The sequence below is a fragment of the Eutrigla gurnardus genome (genome assembly GCF_963514095.1).
Source record: "Eutrigla gurnardus genome assembly, chromosome: 11".
Taxonomy (NCBI): domain Eukaryota; kingdom Metazoa; phylum Chordata; class Actinopteri; order Perciformes; family Triglidae; genus Eutrigla; species Eutrigla gurnardus.
This window is the reverse complement of record NC_139925.1, coordinates 22,040,794-22,058,453: the sequence shown is the minus strand read 5'-3', so window position 1 is coordinate 22,058,453 and position 17,660 is coordinate 22,040,794. Positions and strand designations below refer to the sequence as shown.

Genomic DNA, 17,660 nt, shown 5'->3' with positions numbered 1-17,660 from the left:
GTAACCACAGGTTGCCCATGTGAATCCAAACCAACCTGCCATGTTATAAATGGAGTCTGTGCATTGCACATTTCGCCCTGTAACACCGTACTACACCGAGTGCTGCTATGGACCGGGTGGAGGGAATATGTTCAGTCCAGTAATCATTGATGCACGTGGTGCAACGAGCACCCAGTAAAACATAGGGTTTGTCAAAAAAAGATTGTTTGTTCTAAAATGTAATACTAAGAGGGTTAATTGTATAACTACTTTCAAATGAGTTCAAATGAGAATATAATACTGTTCATAGGCTGACTTTGTTTGTACTCTTTTTGTTAAAGATCTGGAGGAAACACTTTAACATGCAGTAGGACATCTCTGTGACTGCACTTGACTTTAAGTATTGCAACAGCTTAGACGTGCAGCTGAAATCCATGCTTGGCTGAACCTACAGCATTTCAGCATTCAGACCAAAATTGCATCCAAATTTGCTGACAGGTGAAGCTGAGCAAGTTGAAGTAACTGTTCTGTGGTTGTAGAAAATGAGACGCTCGTGGTCCGAATACATGCTGAGTGTTTGACCTTATAATGCAGCTATTCCCATCGCACCAAACCTCCCCCGGTATTCTCCTTTCATTCGTGTGTTCTTGGAAACAGTCCATGCAGTGATATGTATGAAAACATAAGTATAAGATGACATTTTACATTGAACAAAGGAGAGGGCAAGACTCTCCTCTTCTTCCAAGAAGTTCTCTGAAATCAAGCACTTGGATGAAAACAATGAGTGATTCGTCAGTCACAGCTCTTTGTCAAGTTGGCTGGAGTGCTCAGCGGTTGATGTGCCAGTGTGTGTGTGTGTGTGTGTATACCTACTGGCATCTATACAAAGTGGTTGAAAGTCTCCAGTGGCTTGTTTGAGGTTCAACTACACTGACTTTTGGAACTTGCACCCATTTTTTGGCCGTGAGACAATCATACAGTATTTCCTTCAGATTTTATTCACTCGTTTAATTTTCAAGTTTGCCACAAGGCAGATTAATTTAAACACTGAAATGGCTTGTTTCAGTGATGAAACTAGATTCTTTGGTTTGGGTTTTGGTTCAGACTTAATAGGTAGGACTGCCGGATCTTACTGTCAGACTGCAGGCTCAGAAATCACAGTTCTCTCTTTCTTTATTTCAATTGTATTAATCTACGATGCCGTACGATCTAAATTACTCTATATTTGTGTTTTTTCTATTTATGCCCACTTCCGTTCATAATTTATACGTCATCCTACTTTTGATTTTGTTATGGTAATTTTAGCACCCCATAAAAAGTATAAAACAAAATACAATCTGCATGAAAGTGGAAATAATCATGTTCGGCAAAATGTACAAACATTGTATGTCCATGGCTTTGATTGGACGTTTGCAACATAATCTGTAATCCTGTAAAAGTGGCTTCCCAAACATTGCTGTGTATGTACAGTGTGTGTGTGCGTGTGTGTGTGCTGCCGTGTCCCCATTCAGCGACCACATCCTTCACAGGCTTCATTTGAGAACTGAATGCGTCATGCGCGTGCTGACGAGGACCAGAGGGCGGGAGCACATTACACCAGTTTTAAAATCGCTGCATTGGCTCCCTGTGCGTTTTAGGATCGATTTTAAGGTTCTTTTACTAGTTTTTAAATGTCTTAATGGTCTCGGGCCTTCTTATTTATCTGCACAAATTTTACCCTATCAACCCTCGCGGACCCTGAGGTCCTCCGGTGCTGGCCTTTTAACCATACCACAAGTCAGAACCAATACACACGGGGAGGCGGCATTCAGTTACTATGACCCCCGATTGTGGAACAGCCTGCCGGAGAACTTCAGGGCCGCAGAGAATGTTGATGTTTTTAAAAAGAGGCTCAAGACCCACCTTTTTAATCAGGCTTTTAACTGACATGTTTTCTCATTTCTTTTATGCTTCTTACATTTTTTATTATTAATCTATTTTATATTATTTATTTTAGCTTATCCTGTTTTACTGTTTTATATATTTTTATTGTTTTATTTATTGGGTCTATTTTATTTTATTTTATACATTTTGATGCATTTTACTGTTTTTGTTGTTTTTATTCCCTCAGTTTTTAGCTTCTACCTTTTATCTTATTTTACCGTTTTAGCCCCTCGGTTTTCCAGTGTTTTCCTCCTGGGGGCCTACCACACCGGGAGCTGTCTCTGGTCCACCGTTGGGGGTGCTGTCCCGTGGACGGCCCGGCCCGGGTGGCTGGAGAGCTCTACACCGTGGTGTGGAGCCTCCTGTCTGCCTGGGCTGGGGTGGTCCCTGTGGCGGCGCCCCCTGCAGTCATGGACCATGATTCCTCTCGGTGTGCGCGGCCCCAAAGGTAGCTTCTTCCTCACCTCAGATCTCGGTGCCCAGCCATGTCTCCTCAGCAACAGCTAGTGTATGTGTGTGGGTGTGCGTGGGTGTGTGTATGTTTGTGTGTGTGGGTGTGGATGTCTGTGCATATGGCTATGTGTGTGCGTATGTCTGTGTGTGTATATTTGTGGGGGTGGGAGGCTTGGGTTTCATGGTGTTCTTTGTTGTTCATATCTTTTTTCGTTTTTGTTTTGTTCACTTTTATTTTCTTTGAGGCACTTTGTGCTACTTTAGAGTATGTAAAGTGCCATATAAATAAAGTTTGAATTGATTTGATTTGATAGTGGCCGCGACGAGGCTGTCCCATTTAGAAGACTCCTTCTTTCCTGGACTCAGAAGATCCAACTTGTGGATCCTTCAGAGCCCAACCTCTCCCAAGATTCATTGGGCTCAGGGAAAGGACTGGATTTTATTCATGATGAGCAAATCAGCTCTCGCCTGAAATATATCATGAAGCATATTCTCTTTCATAATATAAAATAAAAAGAATAAAATATGATCCCTGGCTCCATTTTAATCATACAACGTTAAACCGGTCTTCAAAGGATCTTGCCAATTGTGAAGGCTTCATCCGCTGAATTGGGACACAGCTAGTGTGTGTGTGTGTGTGTGTATGTGTGTGTGTGCGTGGTTATGCCAACTGTATGTGTGGGGCCTGACTGAGAAAATCGGAGTTTCCCTTTGGGTGAGGCGAAGACTCCTCGGCAGTCTGTAATAGGTCTGAAGGGCTGCTGTCGGGTCCCTGGGACAGGAAGTTGAAATGTTCTTCTGCTGGCTCCAGCTTGCATTCACTAATGAAGAGTTCTGTTCCGTCCCAGTTGTTGAGGTCACCTTGGGCATTGCCCCGTTTACTAGCTGGCTGGCTGAGATTGTGCACGGAGAGGGATTTCCCGAGACCGCCTCCCCAGTCCGAAGGCCTCTCATCCGGGCTAGACGAGAGCAGCAGCAGGGGGTTAACCTCCAGGCTCATGTGCCTCCTCCAGACCCCCTCAGATTTCAAGCCAGTCTTCTCCCGCAGCTGCACCTGTCCCTGGGCGGGGCCTGCCTCGTTGTCCCCCTCCTGGTCAGCATCCAGGCTGGGTCCCACAACAACAGAGGGGCCCAGGCCCCCGTCATCCACCGCCACTCCATCAGTCATATCATCTGGGACGGGGTCAGCGGAGCATCGGAGGTGGGAGGGATGCATTGTGGGGGGCAAGCGGAGGGTGAAACTCCCTGTTGAGGGAGGTGGGGGTGGCAGGTCTGGGAAGTGTGCTCTTTTGGAGGTACCATTGGGGGTCACCAGCGTTGGGTAGGGGCTATCAGGAGGCAGCAGGGGTGATGGGGAGAGCGAGGCTGTGGACGGGGGGTAGGATGGAGGTGCTGAGTCTGGGGGGCCGTCATCATCGGCGGGTGCCAGGATGAGCCGCAGGCCTCTAGGGTTGGTGTTAAGAGAACGGCGTATTCCCCCGTTGCTGTCTCCTCCACCGCCAACCGGATCACCTCCCTGGGGAGAGGTGAGATCCCTGCCGATGATAGAGGTCTGGTAGTCAGAGTTGTGGTGCTGGTGGTGGTTGTCCAGCTCAAACAGGGGCAGGGAGGAGAGCGTGAGCGCTGTGGGACCTTTCTGTAGGACTTGGCGGTAAACGTCCAGCAAAGAGTCCAACTTTGATTCAATGGAAGTAACCTGGGAAAAGAGCAAAGGGTAAGAGAGGGAGTATGTATCGCTTTAAAAAAAAAAAAAAGCTGCCATTAAATCAGGCATTTTAATCTGCAACAATCCCAAAAAGCCTGCAAAATCTTCCAAAAAGAGGGAGAGATAAAGCAAGACAGTGAGGATTAAAGGGATGTGAAGTCATTTCTGACTTTTATTGACCTGACGGTGGTTCACTTCTTACCGAGAAGGTCGCCATGGCAACTGATGCTGCACACCTAACCCGCTCTGGAGCAAGTTATGTTCAAGATAAGAGACCAATTTGTGACCATATTTTAGCTTTATTCTTTCAGTATATATTATCTCATCATAAACTGTAACATATCATATTTCTTTTATGAGTGACAGCTTCTTCAGCCATAGGTTGCAGTGAGTCTGACTTCTTATTGGTTCTTTTATGTTGCCGTGGGTGATTACGAGACATGGATGGACACCTTCGCTTTGATGTTTTTATATTCATGCAATTTATTTGATCTAAGTTTTTTTATTTCCCCACCACTAGGGTTGCAATCTAAAATTGTCCTGGAATATTTTCCAAAGGGAATTAATAAAGAATACATCCAAGGATGTTAATATTGATTAAATACAATTTATAATTTAATATTATACACGAAAGTGACAGGTCAGTCAGATCTATGGTGGTCTAAATGGAGCATTGATATTATGAGCCTATTAATTTAAACACACAGTCAGTCTGTGATTCTTCATTGTCCTCTGAGTTTACTCCGTGTTGCTTTGAGGCTGGATTAAGTGTTTAATGTCTTCGTATTTGTCTAGTATTATAGGTTGGTGCCATAATACCACTTTGTTGCCAGGCTTGGCCTTAGAGAGTTAGGATTAGTTAAACCAGATAACCCAAAGATATCCTGGATATGTGTTTATGGAACTTTCTTCGTAGTACAAGCCTCTGGTGTAATTTGATTTCTTCTCAACTCACCTGTCTCTCCACCTTACACACACGTCCCAGCATGCTCATGCCCTCCAGAGAGTCTCCATCTGGGTGCAGCTTGTCCCTCATCTTCTTATCCACTGGAATCTGGCCTTTTCCCAGAATCTGATCCACCCTGACACACACACACACACACTGGTGTTAATACACTGGAAAATAATGATCTAGTAATATAAGCAGACGCCCAGGCTTCATTTCAGCTAATCCCGAATCAGGCAACACACCTAAAGCACCAGTAGGATGTTAAGATTAGAGTTAGTAAAACACACACACACACAGCTTGGCTGTACCAGTGCCTTTGTATGAAAACCCTGTATTTCCAAAATGTTTTTGTTTTTCTGGAATAAAGAAAAACAGTATGTTCAGGTTGGGTTTCATGGGCTCTTTTACAAATGAAAACCAACATGCACCGAAAGAAAAATCACCTTTTCACACGTCATAAAGAAAGGGAATAAAAGCACCAGTCATTTATGAGCACGAGATGTCAAAATGAGGTTTACAGATTCAGTATGTCCAAAGCAAACCTGGTGTCTCAAGCTTGACAAAGCATTTCATTCACTCTCGAAATATAACATTCATATGATATATATTTGATCAAGTTATTTGACAGTGTTGTATTAGTGAAGTTAATAACGTTTATATATCTCTAACATGCATTGGTCTAGGAGCTGCTGACAACCAGGAAGATGCACACATGTTTTATCGAGCACAAAACACAAAATTTGTTTCCACGTTTTGGAGAAGAGAAAAGGGATCTGTACAGACCTGGTTAAATAAACCTCACCAAGTGGCTGGAGTTGTTGAGTAACTCTTTACTATGCGTTTCACTTTCAGACTCCAACCATCTGGTGCTGACGGAGGTTATTACAAACGGCGATTATTTGTGTGTTAGCATGTCTGATTGCATCGACCAGCAGCCCGTCTCCTAAAAATGACACGCCCACACAACTTAACTGCATTGTGAATTATGTCTGAAGGGAAACACAGTTTTTTCTTGATGTATCACAAGTTCCAAACCAGTCTGGGGAAGACCACGGAGTGAGGAGGTCTGAGTGGTCAAACAAGACTTTAACCTGGGAGACTGATTTTCGTGTCTCTTGTGAACAAAGTACTTTTGTTGTGCTTTTGATATGTTATCAAACTGCACCAAGTCGTTTTGTTGCCTGAACCTGTTTTTTGTATGCGTTTTGTTCATTAACTATGTTTCAAAGTGCTTCAAACTAATTCAAACTATGACGGTTTCCCTGGAAACGTAATTGCGAGTGCAGTTTAGTTGAATGGGAACGCCATTCTGTCAGAGACAGGGTTGCAAACTCTTTTTGGGACAGTGAAGGGAACTAATGGGATTCTACTGTAGGCGACACTTCAATGAAGTAAAATAAAAAGTAACCCTGGGTCAGGAAGCTTCTTCCTGTGGTTGCTGTAATAATAGTGCAAGGCAGGAGAGGACATGTTCCTGGGACGGCTACTCAGGCTGGGACCAGAGCCTGCTGCACTGGCCGGTCTGGAGACAGGAGAAAGACTGGGTCAGGTACATGTCTCTCTCTCTCTCTCTCTCTCTCTCTCTCTCTCTCTCAAACACACACTAAAGCATAGGGCGCAGGTGGACAGATCCAGTCCTACACGTGTTAACAATAGAAGACGCGGGCATGTAGATAAACACAGAGCAGGAGAGGTGGAAGTAGTGTGTCGGATGTGGGGCTTTGGAAGGGTGACATTGGAACTGACATTTTTAGATTGTATTGTTTTTTCTTTTTAAATATGTTGATGATCAATTTTTCAATTTCAATTTGATGTATTTAATCCGACTCCCACATTTGTATTCATGTCTTCCTCACCTAATGGATGGTCGTGAAAATCACTACTGCTTTTAAATAAAGAGTTGATTATCAAGAGTTTGTTTTTAATGAGGATGTCATGTTTAACAATGAAAATCATTTAAGGAAATTATACAAAATCAGCGTCGCACTTGATGTTTGATTGATGTTGGTTCACATTCTGCTATTTACATCATCCTGGAGAATAATATTCATGAAGACAGCCGATATAATAGCAGTAATGCTGATGAGCAATGCTGGTGGTCTGTGTGTATCTACAGCCTCGGCCAACAAACACTTCATAACAACACTAGAGAAAACAAGCACTATGTTACTCAACAGAAGTATTACTGGCATACAGTACTGCTAATCATTCAGCACAGCACCAGATGACCAACAGCTACACACTTCCTTTAAAAAACATGGATCTAACATGTGAAAGTCCCAATCCATGACTGCATCATAGCACCACATGCTGAAACAAGATTTCCAGCTGAACAAGTTGAGTCATTTAAGACTTTTGATGCAGGGACTCAAACCCTATTTCTAAAGTTTAAAGCTGTTAAAAGAAACAGGAACTGAAGGAAAACAGCTGAATTTCGAAGGAATGATAACAAGCAAGTCAGAATCATAACACATAGAAGTTTAAATAGATTCTGGATTGAGACTTTTACATGAAGACAAAACAGATGCACTTCTTCAGTATGTTAGCTAACAAAATGTTCCAGTTGGATGAGGTCCCCAAGGTGCCCAAATCAGGATTATCAGACTCCAGTGTGACATAAATAAAGTGTCAGTAGTTCAAATTTGATGTTGCTCACTTAATTAAATATGAATTATGTGATAAAGGATTTTCCTTTGCTGCAAAATGTGGTCAGAAAACATGAGTGACTGTTGTCCAATGTTAATTTCATAATTCATATACTGATTTTCTATCAACAATGTGACATGTGGATGAAAAACTTGAGCGGTTCAGTCCATAATCCATAGTTTGTGCTGCTTGATGACCTCTACAACCAGATCTGGGTCAAGCAGCCAATCTGGTCTTTTTCTTTTGGCAATGCACCAGATTCAGTAAACCTCACACCTAAGTAAGTCAATTTAAATAAACTGTGAACATCAGGTCCTGTCAGCTAAACAGACTGCATCCAGGGCTGTAGACCAACTTAATCCAGTCCAAGACCAGGTCCAGAGCAAATTGAGACTGTAATAGATGATAGTGTCTTTACAGATGGGAAAAAATTAAATCTGTCTGCAAAGAATATCGATTCATCCTCTAACATCAATGCATAGGATGAATGTTTGTGGACCCTTACAGGTTTCTACATCTACGTTAAGGTTCATTTTTAGTTTACATGTCGTGTCGGTAGAATCAGACGTTCTGTAGAACTGATCCTGAATCAGAAGCCAACAACTTGACCAGTTCTCAAGAGACAACCGAGGCCAAGACAATTCAACAAAGACCGACAAAGGCACGAGACCGAGACAAGTGCAAGACTTAAACTAGAATTACAGGCGTAAGCCTCCACCAAACAGTCATGTTACAGTTAACGTCCATGTTTTCACTCGGTTCATCTCATTTCAGTCATTTTCACTGCAGCAAATTCTGGTTCGTCAGTCAAGCAGACGGACTGAGGAACATCGTCCTGCATCAAAACTCTACTAAACCAAACCTAAGGACACACTGAGTGTCCATATAGATGCAAAAGAGTGTGAATGCATGCTGCTTGACCCAGATGTGACATCATCAAAGTTTTCAGTTATGTTAGCAGGGAAGCCGTTGGCGGGCAGATCAGGGCGGGGCAGGTCTAACCCCGTTGCAGACTGTTTCCTCCGGGCCTGGCTGTAATACAAATGCAGGGAGGGAGAGGAAAAGGTCTTGACGCGGCTGCTGAAAGGCCTCGGAGGGGGGCCCACTACAGTGTCTAGTCTGGGAGAGAGAGGGGACACATACATATAAAATGCATACATGAAGATGAAATGAGATCAAGTTAAATTAATGTATTATCTATAGGGTGATGTCCTCTATCGAATGGTAGGAGCTGCAGAATCATTAGTGGTAACTTCCACAGATGCAAGTCTATGAATAAAACCTTTTATAAAGATTTGAGTGGATCTGCCAGAAGGAAACGACAGATAGCACCTGAACATATGTATAGTAGCAGGGGAAAAAAGCAACAGGCTGATCCACCTAGAGCAGATAACTGGCAAGGAATCATCAAAGAGATTCATGAGATGGAAAGTCTGACTTTCATACTAAGATTGACAAACAATCCAGACAATGCAAGATGGACAAACATTGTCACCGCTCACCCGCACTGATCAAACTTCAGTCACCTTCCTGCGTTGATAAACATTGGAAAATGCAAGTTGTGAAATGCTGTATAAAGGTCTCCTGCTTATAATCCATAAGGTGATTGGTATCTGATATTGTCAAAGTCACATTGCCTGGCAATAAGATTGTTGTTCTCTTGTAAAATGTAAGTGAAAACCCACCACCCCTCTCATAAATAAAGATGTAATACAAACAGTAATCATGAAGGGCAAATTCAGGTTAAACAAATTGGTATAACATTGCCCTACTGATGACACTGCAGGATTTTGTGATTTAAATGTGTGTGTGTGTGTGTGTGTGTGTGTGTGTGTGTGTGTGTGTGTGTGTGTGTGTGTGTGTGTGTGTGTGTCCAGAGTGTCCTGACCTGGTCTGAAGGCTCTTGATGCGACAGAGCATGTCCAGGTGTCCTGCAGAGTACTGCTCGATGACATCCTTCACATCATACGGACGCAATGTCTCCTTAAACTTCTTTTTCGCCACGTGGAACTTCATGATCCTACACACGAATGCAAACACACAAGAAGCAAGAAAGAGGGATGACTAAGTTACAAACGTGTCAAAAGAGGCTTGAAAAAAAGGGTGTAATTACTACAACCAACCACTAGATGGTAGCAGCCACTTTGGGACTATCCTTGTTACATTTCACTTGTTGATCTTTCGGAGGAGTGTAGTAATGAAAACATTATTAAAATCTCAATTACCCCAAGGGGTATCTAAAGGGAAACCGAGATCTCCTGATTCTCTTGTCAATCCCATAACAACCAAAATGAAGAAACCTTGAAACTTGAGCGTATAATCTTCTATCTCCTTTATTTGGTGAGCAGAACCACTTGCTGGGTGGATAATATTGATACAGGTAAGATGATCCATATACTTGGAGCATTTGGATTCCCCAAAGGCTTCTTCTTTGCTCCAGTTGCCTGTTTTTTCTCACTATCTAAATGGAAACCACGGTGACAGATGACCCTCTGTAATAACAGTCCTGGCAGGGGAGGGGGTGTCCAGCCCTCAACCCGACACCCTGGGAAAGCCCTGGGCTCCGGCTGCCCATGGGGGAGGCCTGCTGGGTGGGCAGGCCGGCCGGGGCCGGGTGGTACTGGTGATCTGTGTGTCTGACACGGACACACATCTTCAATTCACCAGAAAACAAAACTGTATAAAGTCTCAGCATGTTACATCTTTGTAATGCAGCAAACCAGGACATTTCAAATTAAGCACAGCAATGACTGATGGATATTATTATCATTTTGGAGGAAATGATTTGTGTCAAATGTGGATTTACAAATATATTCCACTGGAAATTGTGACATAACTTTTACTGTCCCTGTGTTAAACCCACCTGTCTGTGTACAGCTGGGGGTCGGGTGTAGCCCGTCAAGCTACCTTAGATTATCGAGAGGCTAAGTCCCGCCCCTTTTGATGTTTCCCATGAGACCTTATTTTGGAAAGATAATGTACGGTAGTCAATAATGACAGATGTTCAAGACTTTTTTTGACGTGTACAATTATATTTTAAATTGACAATCATCCCATTTGTAGTTCATGGTACAACTCAAACAGAAAAAACAATATTTGTACATATTTTTTTCTGAAATAAGGTCCTATGGGGAACACTGGAAGAGGTGGGACATCACCTCTATGTAGGTAAGTATAAATACACGAATGTATTTCTGAGTAGCAGATGTACTAACACCCATTGATAGTTTTCCATTGTGAGCGTGCAGATTGGACAGATTATTCGTAGAAAAGATTTTGTGTTCCATATGGGCAGCATCTGTGAGTGTGTTGAGAACATTATGAAACGTTGAAATACATACCAATACTAATATCTTTAATCGCCTATGTTGAGTCAATATGCTCAAACACTTAGCTGGATAAACTCAATGCAAGATGGGGGATTTAAGGGAACAGATTTCAGGATTTATTGGCAGATATGAATTATAATACTATTTTGTCATTAGTATATATTCACCAGAAACTTACAATCACAGTGTTTTCATTACCTTAGAATGTTTCTACAGGAGCCCAGAACGGACCAACCAAACACTGGTTGAGTAATACAGGAAGGAAACATTTTCAATAATTGGTGAGATGCAAAATATTAAATCTGTTTTTAGACTAATTCAGAAGTTCATGATATTAATGGAGAACGATCAGTCAGAATAATACTAGAAATCATGATAACAATGGATTTATTACTTGGAAAATGTTGCTTTAAAAGCAGCTGACAAGTAGAAAAATACAGTAAAATGTCCGATATCTGTCTCATTTTGATATCATTTAGAATGTATATGTATTCCTTTTATGTCAATCCTTTTTACAATGAAAAAAATATGAAGAGGGTGAGAAGAAGAGGTGGAGTGAGAGAATCAGTTGCCGCCAGTTGGATAAACATGCACTCACAGGGTGCCGGTGCCAGTGTAAGAGGTCAGGGTCTGCTGCAACACACACACACACACACACACACACACACACACTGCTCGAAACCCCCCTCAGGCGAACCCTCAAACCCAGCAGTGGGTCATAAAGATAAAAAGGGAAGGATCAGTTGTTTGCTTGAGGGAACCAAAGTGTGGTGTGAACTCCTGCCCTCATCAGTGAATCTAAGTTTTTCCCATCCAGAATAACACGTACGTGGAGAGAAGAAATGTTTTTGTGTTATATTATCTGTTACTTTAGCAGAATGGGAATATATGAGGATGGAGAAAACAAACTTTCTTCAACAGTCTGATCCAAACCTGCACACTGAGTCATTCATGAACTTTTCGATCAAAACAGATCACTAATAGCCTAAAGAAAGACGGCAGCCAAAACATCAATATGAAACGTTACCTGAGATTGTACGATCAACAAGTAGCCAATCACAAAAGGACAAGTGACGTCACCCATTGACTAGTAATTGTTCAGTTCATTGAGCTTTTACTGTGGTTTCAGAATCGATGGACACAGGCAAGGAAAGAAAGTCTCCTGAGGGAGTTTGAAGACTAATCCATAAAATGCTTTAATCAGTTTCAACACACTGGACTCCAATGTAAACCCATCTGCATCAGAATTAGACGTTCAGAGCAACTGACGCAGTATAAAGAAGAGCAAAGTGTGTGTTTGGTTGGTGGGAGGGGAAGTTGGACGGGTCAACCAAACATAAAACTTTCCAGCCGAGTCTCAGCGTAAGTCATGAAATAGTCAGGAAAAGCCAGCTAATGGTTTCGTGTATAGGGACACAAATTGTCAATTTCTTTCATGTTTTTTCCATGGTTGACACACAAATGATACCCATCCACGTGACTAAGCAACAATCAGAGAGACAAAGTATTAAACATTGAGAAAAATAACTTACGTCAAGAAGGCAAATATTATTTTTAAAATACTGACGTTTTTTTTTTTTTTTATATATATATATATATGCAACTAATGAAATCTGTGTAAAATCAGACAAAATTGACAAAAGGCAGGTCCAAATGTAATGATTGGTTAAAAGCTTTACTTTTGAAAGCAAACATGCAGATGAGACTTCCCCATTTGTCTGTATCTTTAATATGAAAAAGTAACTTTCACTTTCTCACTTGATTTTTACTAGCTGGATGTAAGTTTGCAAAAATGTTTTTCTTGGCTCCTTTCCCCCAGTAGTGAACCACTTCACCGATTTACAAGTCCAACATTTCGAGGGTTTTGGTGATGATAAGAGCTCAAAGACATGAACTGTGAGGTGTGGGTGGAGCGGGATCTCACCTGACAGCTCTGATGACAGCCTTGAGGGCAGCCGATAGATCCTCCACTGTAACATCGCAGTGGCAGCCTCTCTCGTCGAAGGAATCCTCCGTGGTCATGCCTGCGTCCACTGAGACACACAGACCGCCACCGCATCAATAAATGCAGCCCCATGCAAAATCGCTCAAACTCATAAAACACGTTCAGGGTAGTGGGTCTGGAAAGGAGTCTCCAGGAATGTCTCAAACTGATACTGTTTTGGCTTTCAGGAGGTGAAAATTTATGCCCTGCTTGGACGGGATCTTAAGTAATGGGCAGCGTTTCGCCAGCTCAGCTACGTGAGGTGAAAAAAAGAGGGTTTATATATCATTAATACTGCCAATAATTAGGAGAGTGGGAGACACAGACAGAGAGACAGACGCTGAAAAAGAGTGAGAGTAAGAGAAAAGCAAAGGGGAGAAGTTGGAAAGAGGGGGAATAATGACAAAGTGCATATAAAATCAGATCAAATTAATTATACGGGGGAATAAGAGGAGACGCAGAGGTGCTATTAAAGCAGTCAGCAAATCCATCTATTGACTGAAGATGAGGACTTCCTCGGTGTGTGAGAACAAAATACTGTACACACATGCACTAATTTAGGTCATAACAATAAATTCATGCTCCCCTCAAAAAAAGAGAAGGGAATTAAGATTTAAAGTACACAAGGGCTTTATGAAAGTGTATAATTCAAGTCTGTTAAGATTTCCTCCCAAATGCAATATATCCAACTGTACAATCCCATAAATGCATGACATTAATCTCCCTGTGTATCTAGAATGTATAGCGTGTCAGACAGGCAGAAAGTTTACAGAATAAAGAGAATAAAGCGATGATCTGACTTTAGGCTGTGTGGTTTTACCTTCTTCACTGGTTGTGTGATTGGAGTTTTTCTGATCTAATGATCTCAATATAATAACTTTAATATATTCTGTATCCAGTCGTGGAAAGTACCACGGTAAATTTAAGGTACTTTACTGAGTATTTACATTTCATGCTAATTAATACTTTTACTCAACATCTCAGAGGCTAAAAGTTGAGTTTTTACCCCATTACATTTATTTGATGGCTAAGTTACTTAATGTATTTATAGAAAATATATATCATGATGTATTCATGTTATAGGCTCAAAGTGATTAAATGTACTCCTTTAACATTTGCAACATTAACTTTACAAACACATGAATCCATATGACTGTAAAATGGGCCATTCTACACAATATACACTTTCTACACACAAACTTCTACACTTTTTTTGTGCTTTCAGTATATTATATATAAAAGGAACTTTTTGGATGCATTGGTTTACTTGCAACAGAGTATTTGTAAACTGGGGAACTATTACTTTTACTTACTACGTAAAATATCTGAATACTTCTTCCGCCAGTGTCTAGCCATTCCAGCTCTGAGATGATTGTATGTTTTAACTATGTATGTGTATATATGTATACTGTCTTTTTTATCTATTCTTTTTCATTTGACAACTTGAAACCTTTTGGATTTGAAAATGTTGGATTTCCACGAGATGCATACAGTCTGAGTGCTAAAAAGGCTGATTTGTAAGATATTGTTGTCATTTACATTAAGGTGGACGTATGCACAAGGTCCCACTCACCATCTGGGACAGCAGTGCGAGTCTGGCTCTTGAGCCTCAGCGACGGCCTGAACCGGGTCCGATCGTTGAAGCTCCAGCTCTTCTGCACTTTGGCCGGGCTCCCGCCCATCAGCTCGCCACCGCCGCCACCCACCACCTCGTTGCTGGGGGAGGAGCGTTGGCGTTCGTTGATGGAGGTCTGCCGGCTCTTCATGCTCTGACCGCGGGGACTCGCCATCCGGACCCGCTCCTTAAAACTCAACTTCTGACTGCATGGAGGGAGGGAAGTGAAGGCAGAGGAGTAGAGGGTGGAAGGATGTGGGAAGAGGGAGAGAAGAACATTCAAAGGAGCAAGAGTGATGGAAGTGGTGATGGATGGGGAGACGGAGGGGGAAAGGTGAGGGAAATTGGGGGAAGTGAGTTTAGGAGAAAGAGAGTGTTTGGCAGAGGTTGGGAGACACAAGGAGAGAGGGGGGAGAGAGAGAAAAAAGGATGCTGTCAACACCTATTTCTCCTCAGAGAGTGAGTTGCGAGTGCAGACACAGAGCAACGTTCTGTCTTTTCCTTCAGCCCAAACATCATCCATCCAACTGACATGCCCAAAACACCAGCACACAGCCAGACGGCCCGCCAAGCCACCAAAACAAAACCCGCAGCTTTGGATCGTCAAGTGCTCCAATCGTCACCCGAACGGCTGATAATCTCATCACGGATGCGCTTTTTAACACAGAGTTAATTGGATTTGTGAAGGTGATACGAGAGGAACGGTAACGTTGATACATCATCACCACATTCATTTTGAGACGACCTTAAACAAATGACGCCATCACAGAGAGAAGCCTCAAACAGCATCACTTCTGGACGTCGTTCTTCCTGAACAAAAAGAGCTAAATCTGTATGAGGTTGTGAAGGAAAATCCCTTTCAGCATGTTAATAACGGTTTATAGGTAAATCTAAATTATTAAAGATCCAAATTTGAAAAGTATTTAAGAGAAAATAGGCTTTAATCTGCAAAACACAACCTCTGTTTTGATCTCCATGACTAACTGTAGTTTCACTTTGATACATTGATGGTTAAACAAAGCTATCTATTGTAACTTTATAATAACAGCAAATTTAATTAAACCAAACTATGAATCTTATCATCATCAATCTTTGTCCTCTATAACAAGATTTTTGTCAGTTAATAACATCAACCACTGTAAAAAAAAATATGCATGTTTCCAAATTATTTTTCAATATTTTGTATTTCAGCAACTCTTCAATCAATGGGAATCGCTGCAGTAAACGTTAAATTGCTTTGGCAAACAGACGAGCATGCAATGCAGCAGACCAATGAGAGAGATGCAGGTTTCCAACACATTTTCCATGCTACAATGCTACATTTTTTCCAAACCTCAGTGTCCCACCTGAATTTCAGAATTTTAATCAGTTTTAATCACTTTAACAGAAGCTGGCATCTTTCAAAAGCTTTTGACTTTCACAATGATTTCCCAAACCTCGACCTGGGCACATTCCCTCTGAATACTTCACTGCACTTGGTTCAACATTTCCACCAACGTTCAAGGCAGAAGTAATATAGACCGTGTATTTGTACACTAATCCTAACACTAAACAACCACGGATTCTGTCTTAAACACAGTGGTGGAGGAGAATGTATTTTATTAATAATACTATTTAATACCATTATTTCATTTCTGATTGCTAAAAATGACTGAAAAGAGAAATGCAGCAGTAAAGCAGTAAAGCAGGGAGCATGCAGTAAAATGAGGAAGAGTACTTTTACATGTGCAGTATCACATATTGTTGGGGAATCATTTTAGGTCCAGCTGAAATCACATTTAATCATCTTTTTCATAGTTGAAAATAGTGGTGTTATGCAAACCTACAAAACCTCCTGCAAAACGATGTTCCCATACAACGAAGCTGCCCTCTCAATTACATCTCCAGGGCAACATTTTCCAGGCCGAGCGGTTGCAGTAGAAACACGCGATTAATGAACAAAACTAAACATCCAACAAAACGACATAGTTAGGTTTAAACCACAAAACTACTTGGTGAGGTTTAGTAACGTCATGGTTTGGCTTAAAGTTACTATGAAATTGAAAGAAAACAAAAACAATTGTAATTTGCAATGCAGTTTTGTTGCATGGGAAGGTTGTTTTCAAGAGGCCAGGCTTGCCATGTTTTAATAAGCTATACATATTATTTTATGATTAAAAGTTAAAAAAATCAGAAATGCTCCTTCTTGTCTCAGCCAGTTGGAGCGGCGTGTTTGTGTTTCAGCAAAAGTGCAGATTTGATTTGCTGTATCAAAATAAATCTCCATTTATGTAGATGCTATTCCTTCGAATGCAAAACAAGCTAAAAAAAACATTTCCTCAAAGTAGAAAAAGTTATTTACAGAAGAGATGTATTCTTTCACTTAAGATAAACTGGGTCCAGCCCATTGACATTTTATTTTGATTCCTTTGAACTAAACTGCAGTGGGACCATTTTATTTTTGATCTACAACTATAACCTATATATGAATTATAGCCTCTTAATGGTCAAATTAACCTGAATGAACTTCTGGCACCACTAATCTAAAAATGAATGGTTGTTCACAAAGAATGTGAATGAAAGATATTCATGTCGCTGAACAGTTTCAAGAAAATGTCAAATCAAGGGAATTTAGACATTGTATTGTTACTATGTTGAGCCGTCTTACTGAGAAGGTAGAATGTTTATAAAAACTGGCTCATGTTCTTTTCCGCAGGGATTTCACATTGTTAATTATTAAGGATCACGGCAAGCAGCATCCTATGATGAATGCTTTTAGGATGATTGGGGCTCAAGTGCAGTTTGTTGACTGTGGTAAATATTTAATTGGCGCTAAAATCTGTTGCAATTTTTTCATTTATCTCAAAAACGTTCCTTTATATTGTTATCTTTTAAAACCACGTTTACTTCTACAGTGTGAAGATCAGTTTTGGTGGAATTCCCCTTTAATTTTTTACAAGATGACACATTTGCATTCGACAGGCAGCAGGCAGCAGCAGTTGTCTCAGACCAAGTCCTAGAAAAAGGGATTGAGGTTAGAAGGAAGTTAAATCTGTTGTCTTTTTCTCCTCCATGCTATTAGTCAGTCATTCCCGCAG

General features: G+C 41.3%; 1 protein-coding gene across 7 annotated transcripts in view; it reads right to left on the bottom strand.

Moving 5' to 3' along the window:
- Positions 1–2,671: 2,671 nt before the first annotated feature.
- Positions 2,672–17,660, bottom strand: part of kcnq5a (potassium voltage-gated channel, KQT-like subfamily, member 5a) — a 103,459-nt gene continuing 88,470 nt past the window's right edge. For 3 of the 7 annotated variants that reach the window (XM_084020817.1, XM_084020819.1, XM_084020818.1), the window contains 7 exons: positions 14,542–14,789; positions 12,909–13,017; positions 9,544–9,675; positions 8,658–8,774; positions 6,418–6,531; positions 5,016–5,142; positions 2,672–4,051 (listed from right to left, as the gene is read on the bottom strand). In XM_084020817.1, the coding sequence (XP_083876943.1) occupies positions 3,017–4,051; positions 5,016–5,142; positions 6,418–6,531; positions 8,658–8,774; positions 9,544–9,675; positions 12,909–13,017; positions 14,542–14,789 (1,882 nt within the window). In that variant the 3' untranslated portion in view covers positions 2,672–3,016. The remainder of the gene's footprint in view (positions 4,052–5,015; positions 5,143–6,417; positions 6,532–8,657; positions 8,775–9,543; positions 9,676–12,908; positions 13,018–14,541; positions 14,790–17,660) is intronic. The other 4 variants (XM_084020820.1, XM_084020821.1, XM_084020822.1 and 1 more) reach the window with 2 other exon arrangements.